The sequence below is a fragment of the Rana temporaria genome, chromosome 1 (genome assembly GCF_905171775.1).
Source record: "Rana temporaria chromosome 1, aRanTem1.1, whole genome shotgun sequence".
NCBI classification, from domain to species: domain Eukaryota; kingdom Metazoa; phylum Chordata; class Amphibia; order Anura; family Ranidae; genus Rana; species Rana temporaria.
In genome coordinates, this window is record NC_053489.1 from 100,090,728 (window position 1) to 100,097,540 (window position 6,813).

Consider the following 6,813-nt stretch of genomic DNA (forward strand, 5'->3'; position numbering starts at 1 on the left):
CGAGCCAGTGCCACCTGCCAAAAAACAAAAAAAGAATCGGCCTAAAATATCGGCCGCAAAAATTGGCATCATATATCGGCCATCGGCCGCCCTGATTTCTAAATAACGGCATCGGCCAGAGAAAAACCCATATCGGTCGACCTCTACTTTTTGCTATAAAAAATATCCCCCAATTCTTTTTTTTTTAAAAAGCTATTTTTTTCTCAGTTTAGGCCGATATGTATTCTTCTACATATTTTTGGTAATAAAAAAAGAAAAATCGCAATAAGGCAGAACAGGGAAATGCCTTGATTTCGTTCACGTAGAGCGTGCGCTCGCCCCCCCCCCGCGTGGCTTCTTAAAGGGGACGTACAGGTACGTCCATTCGCCCACCGCTGCCATTCTGCCGACGTATATCGGCGTGCAGCGGTCGGCAAGTGGTTAGATCCAAAACTGATGATTTGTACATGCTTTTAAAGCATCACCTATGGAAAATATGGGAGTTCTGAAGTTTGTTGCTATTTCACAGGCACATGAAATTTTTACGTTTGACATGGTGGGTATCTATTTACTGCATGCAACCTCGTCTTTTATAGTCCCCCCCCCCCCCCAAAAAAATGGGCATTATATTGTATTAATTTGCCCTTATATTTAATGAAATTTGTTTACCGTTTTTTGCATTTCATAAACCATTGTGCTAATATCATGTAAAATAAAATTTTGGAACTACCACTATCTTATTCTCTAGGGTGTCTGCTTTCAGAAAATATATATTGTTTTGTTTTTTAATATAATCAATCGGACAAAAAATTATTTTTTTAACATGTAAAAAAAATGAAAAATTAAGTTGTTAACCACTTGAGACCCGCGCTATTGACAAAAGACGTCAACAGCGCGGCTCTCAGGTGCCAAGTGGACGTCTTTGGATGTCTTTTAAAGTGCATGGGGGGCGCGCAGCGGGTAAACACTGTCCCGGCGCATCGCTGGGAAGCCGATGCGTGTACCTGGCGGCCGCGATGTCCGCCGGGTACACGCGATCGTCGGGAACAACAGCAGGGACATGGAGCTCTGTGTGTAAACACAGAGCTCTACGTGCTGTCAGAGGAGAGGAGACCGATCTGTGCCCCTTGTACATAGGGACACAGCATCAGTCACCTCCCCCAGTCACCCCCCTCCCCCCACACAGTTAGAACACACCTAGGATACACATTTAACCCCTTCCTCACCCCCTAGTGTTAACCCCTTCCCTGCCAGTCACATTTATACAGTAATTAGTGCATTTTTATAGCACTGATCGCTGTATGGTGAATGGTCCCAAATTTGTGTCAAAAGTGTCCGATACGTCCATCGCAATATCACAGTCCCAATAAAAATCGCAGATCGCCGCCATTACTAGTAAAAAAAAACATAATAAAAAAAATCATAATTCTCTCCCCTATTTTGTAGGCGCTATAACTTTTGCGCAAACCAGTCGCTTATTGCGATTTTTTTTTTTTTTACAAAAATACGTCGAAAAATACGTATCGGCCTTAACTGAGAAAAAAAATTGACTTTTTTTCTTTTTTAAATTGGGATATTTATTATAGCAACAAGTAAAAAATATATATATATTTTTAAAAATTGTCGCTCTTTTTTTGTTTATAGCGCAAAAAATAAAAACCGCAGAGGTGATCAAATACCACCAAAATAAAGCTCTATTTGTGGGAAAAAAAGGACGTCAATTTTGTTTGGCAGCCACGTCGCACGACCGCGCAAATGTCAGTTAAAGTGACGCAGTGCCGGAAGCTGAAATTTCGCCTGGGCACGAAGGGGGTTTATGTGCCCAGTAAGCAAGTGGTTAATATCTGGTTAGCATGCTGACATTGGGAATGGAAGGCAAAATCTAAGCAGAATAAACAGCAATAACAGAATGAAAATTTCTTCCCATTCTAAGCTTTTATTACAAAAAAATTAAATAAAATACTGCTTTTAAAATATAAAAACTATATTCATTTACCCCCATTATTTCTGGGAATGACATCCAATACCTCTGAACTCCTAGAGACAGAAGGAGGACAAGCTCAGACAGGGTGCCCAGTGCCCACCATACTCATTGATAAATTCCATATACACTATGACAATATGACCTGTCATTACCCTTCTGTACATTGCAGCTCCCTGTGATCACACACCTACCACTTCTTTAGTCCGAGGAATATCCGCAGCAGTAGGATCATCTTATTTTCTCTTTCCCTCCATTCACTTGTAATAGTTTCCTCTATTGCTTTGACTTCTTCCTGCTTCCTGCCTAGCTCCTCCTGCCCATGAATCCGCGGCGGCCATCTTGGATGTGGGAAACTTGCATCAATAGCTCCAATAAGTCTGTACTTAGTGAAAGTTTTCTCTGATTAATAGCTCAGTATTTTCATTATCTGTTTTTTCTAGGCTAGTTAAAGAGGATATTCTTATTACAGCCAAAAGCTGATGTGAATGTACAGTATGTAAAGTATAAACTGTTTGCACTGTATAAATGCCAAATAAATTTGCATAAACTGTCTTCAAAAGCAGGCGTTTCATTAGCAAATGCCTGTCATAACTGCATGTTTGTTTACATGGTTGCGTTAGCATTGAATCATGTCCAAATTGACCCAATATGTGTCATTTGCCTACCGGTGTTCTATCGAGAAAGGCCTCCAATGGGTCTGCGCATGCGCAGTACGCAACGTCACTCCAGCTGACATGTTGATCAGGTGGCGTGACGTAAACAAAGCACATGCGCAGATCGTCGGAGGCAGTATCCGATGATCTGCTGAACGCAGAGGGAGAATGGAATTTGTCAGATTCTGCCTCGCTATTGCGGGTAGGGTGACCACATTCCCAAACGGCCATTCAGGGACCCCCTTCCCAAAAATCAGCTTGTGCTGTAATGAATCACAGCACAGCTGGGGCAGCGGATGCGCGCTCTACCCAGAAGAACTGATCATGCCCCCCAAAAAAGGCAACCGCATCGCCATTTTACTCACTGACGGCACTTGCCCTGACTGGCCAAGACCCGTTTTACCTTGTTCCAATGCTGGCTTTACACTGCCCTGCTGTGATTGGTCACAAGAGGTGGGATTTATGATTTCTCCAATCACAAGCAGGGGGCGGGATTGTGCCTCTCCAGACATTCCCGGCCAGGACAAGTGCTGTCAGTGAGTAAAGCGGCGATGTGGTTGCCTTTTTTGGGGGGCAATAGAGGGCAGCAGTGTTGCCAACTGTCCGTATTTTTATGGACAGTTCATAAAAACGGGTACTTTTCCCCCCCGTTGGTATATGTCCGTGGTTGTGGAAATATGCCAGTAAAAATAGCCGAGATCGGTTCGGCTTGGAACTGTGCATGGAGATTGGAGGCACCGCAGAGGGGGATGGTGGCACCGCAGAGGGGGATGGAGGCAGGAGACGATGGAAGCAGGGGGTGATTGGAGGCAGGAGGAGATTGGAGGCAGAGGGAGATTGGAGGCAGAGGGAGATTGGAGGCAGGAGGAGATTGGAGGAGGCAGGGGGAGATTGGAGGCAGGGGGAGATTGGAGGCAGGAGATTGGAGGCAGGGGGAGATTGTGGCACTGCAGAGGGGGGTGAAGGCAGGGGGTGTTGGTGGCAGAGGGGGATGGAGGCAGGGGGTGATGTGACTAAATAATTTGCCCTTATTACATCGAAAATAACAAAAATATGTTTTTTTACCTTAATATCTACCTTAAATCACATTGCTATTTGCCTAGCGTACTTGTTTGTAGCTTAAATACTGAAATGTGCACCTAAAAATGTAATTTAGTAACTTTTGTGAAATGCCAGTAAAAACGTGGCTGTGCCAGTAAATTTCGGGTGTTGTGCCAGTAAATTTCAATCTGGTAGGTTGGCAACACTGGAGGGGAGGGTGGGGGTTGGCTGTGTCGGCTTTATTCCAGGTCACTGTATTGTCCTGGAATGAAGGTGCCCCGAACCTGGGACAGACCTGCAAAATGCGGGACTGTCCCGGGCAATCCGGGACACGTGGTCACTAAGAATGAGCTCTGGCGTGTTCGCATAGAACACGTGCAGAGCCCGCCAGGAAGTCTGCACGGCACTGCGCTAATAACAGCCAAGGAGACATTTCACGATCCCTGCAGCCGAGCAACGGGACAATGTCTCCCTGGCTGTGATTAGCACAGCACCGTGCACACTTCCTGGCGGGCTCTGCACGTGTTCTATGTAAACACGTCAAAGCTCATCCTTAGTGGTCACCCTAATTGCGGGGTGGGTTGTGGGTGTGTTTTATCCCGCCCTTAGACACAGCCAAAACCTGCCGTTTAACACTCAAGCCGCCGTACAACAGACAGAAAACACGTTGTGTAATACAGCCAAAACCCACCCCGCAACAGTGAGGCAGAATCTGACAATTTCATTCTCTCTCTGCGCTTAGCAGATCATCAGATACTGCCTCCGATGATCTGAGCATGCGCAGTGTTGATGTCATGCCAGCTGATAATTCGCAGACCCATCGCAGGCATTTTTCGACGGAGGGCATTTCTCGATAGAACACCGGTCCCCCAAATGCTTCTATTGGTTAGGGTTGCCACCTGTCTGGGATTCACCCGGACAGTCTCAGTTTTGAATCATGTGTCCAGGTTTCAGACCGCCAGCCCACCATAGGCGTGTACACGGGGTGTGCCATAGTAAACTTTGCTTCAGTTTGTCAATGAATGGTAAGCTGCTCAGCACAGAGCACTTCCCATCCATTCACTGTCCAGTGCTGCTGAGGCTGCAGAGAAAAGGGACTGAGGAATCTCTGTCCTCAGTACTTTTCTGTCTCAAAAGTGAGACATCAGGGACCTGTTTAGATCTCTCATATTTCACCAAAGCCCCCTAAAGGGGCTCCCAAAAAAATGTCATAATAAAAAACAATATTGTAAAAAATATAAAAATAAAAAAAAAATTGTAAAAATAATAGGACCAATAAAAAAAGAGCTGAATTTCGTGCAGCCACCGAATTTGAGTTTTTTTCTATTCCATTCTATTGTTTTTTTTATTTTATTCTATTCTTTTCTATTATTTTGTGTTCTATTCTATTTTCTTTTTGTATTCAAATTTATTCTATTTGAAAATGTTATTCTATTCTATTGTTTTTTCTATTCTATTCTTTTATTTTCTATTCTTTTCTATTCCATTCAATTTCAAATTTCGGAGGAAGGTCATATTCTTTCTATTTTATTCTATTGTTTTTTTTTATTCTATTCTATTATTTTCTATTTTATTCTTGTTCTTCTATTCTAATATTTTCTATTTTATTTTAATTCAAATGTATTCTATTTAAAATTCAAATTTTAGAAGACGGTTATATTCTATTCTATTCTTTTTTATTAATTTCCTTTGTTTCCTATTTTTTTTCTGTTCTTTTATTTTCTATTATATTTGTTCTGTGTTGTAAGCTATAACAACAAGCCTATCTTTTCACTTGCTGGCAGTTAAATAAAGTCAGAATGTAACTCTTCAGGTGTAGAAGTCCCATTCCGGGCACCGTGCCAGTCTCCAACATGGCCGCCAGCGTTCCTTTCACGATAGGGAGCGCCGACGTGACCACGTGTGGGCGGCGCCCCTTAAGGCACACCTACTATAATTCAACCTGACAGAGAGGGCGGACCGGGGGAGATGGGCGTGGTTCTGTCCACAGATGTCAGCCTGGCTTCCACGCCTTCAGTCGGGGCTGTGACGTCGATGAAGGAAGATGGCGGCTGTTTGAGTTGGACAGTTGGTCGCTGCGATCCGCCGCCTGTTTATTTACATCCGGGTCTCTCATCACGAGTGGGGTGGGCTCCGAGCAGTGGCCAGCAGCCCGGACTCTCGGCGAAGGCAGCGCGTCACGTCGTGTCGGGAGGCAGACGGAGGAGTCTTGGGCTCCCGCTCATGTCGGATAACCAGAGCTGGAACTCCTCGGGCTCAGAGGAAGACCTGGAGACCGAGTCCGGGCCGCCCGTGGAGCTCTGCGGAGTTCTCTCCAAGGTGAGAAGGGGCGGGGGTCATGTGATTACTGAGGGGGGAGGAGTGACCGGTGTAGCAGTAAGATCGGCATCCCAAGAAAATTGGCATCCCTTGTAGCAACTGAGCATGTGCCGATTTCAGTCCATTGAAATCGAGCGCAGAGCTGCTGCACTACAACACAGCTGAGTGAGATTAACTGTGCACGCGCCGAGAGCTATTGCCGAGGAACACTGCATCAGGATGACCGCGGGGGACACAGACTTGTATAGGCTACCTGCTACCTACGGGGGGGGTCAGTCTGTATGTCACAAGGGGGGGTCAGTCTGTATGTCACATGGGGGGGTCAGTCTGTATGTCACAAGGGGGGGTCAGTATGTATGTCACATGGGGGGTCAATCTGTATGTCACAAGGGGGGGGTCAGTCTGTATGTCACAAGGGGGGGGTCAGTATGTATGTCACATGGGGGGTCAATCTGTATGTCACAAGGGGGGGGTCAGTCTGTATGTCACAAGGGGGGGTCAGTATGTATGTCACAAGGGGGGGGGTCAGTATGTATGTCACATGGGGGGTCAATCTGTATGTCACAAGGGGGGGGGTCAGTCTGTATGTCACAAGGGGGGGTCAGTCTGTTGCAAGGGGGATCAGTCTGTATGTCGCATGGGGGGTCAATCTGTATGTCACGGTGGGGGTCAGTCTGTATTTCATGGGGGGGGCAGTCTGTATGTCACGGAGGGGGGGGATCAGTCTGTCGCAAGGGGGGGCAGTCTGTATGTCACAAGGGGGGGTCAGTCTGTATGTCACAAGGGGGGGTCAGTCTGTATGTCACGGTGGGGGTCAGTCTGTATTTCATGGGGGGG

General features: G+C 45.9%; 2 protein-coding genes across 5 annotated transcripts in view; one reads left to right on the forward strand and one right to left on the reverse strand.

Moving 5' to 3' along the window:
• Positions 1-2,272, reverse strand: part of POLK (DNA polymerase kappa) — a 143,156-nt gene extending 140,884 nt beyond the window's left edge. Inside the window, exon 1 of one of the 3 annotated variants that reach the window (XM_040341254.1) lies at positions 2,155-2,272. The gene's annotated coding sequence lies outside the window, so the exon portion shown is untranslated. Of the gene's footprint in view, positions 1-2,150 lie in introns of all 3 variants that reach the window. The other 2 variants (XM_040341238.1, XM_040341245.1) reach the window with 2 other exon arrangements.
• A 3,378-nt stretch (positions 2,273-5,650) lies between these two features.
• Positions 5,651-6,813, forward strand: part of CERT1 (ceramide transporter 1) — a 108,367-nt gene continuing 107,204 nt past the window's right edge. Inside the window, exon 1 of one of the 2 annotated variants that reach the window (XM_040341267.1) lies at positions 5,651-5,976. In XM_040341267.1, coding sequence (XP_040197201.1) covers positions 5,692-5,976 — 285 coding nt within the window. In that variant the 5' untranslated portion in view covers positions 5,651-5,691. The remainder of the gene's footprint in view (positions 5,977-6,813) is intronic. The other variant, XM_040341276.1, reaches the window with a different exon arrangement.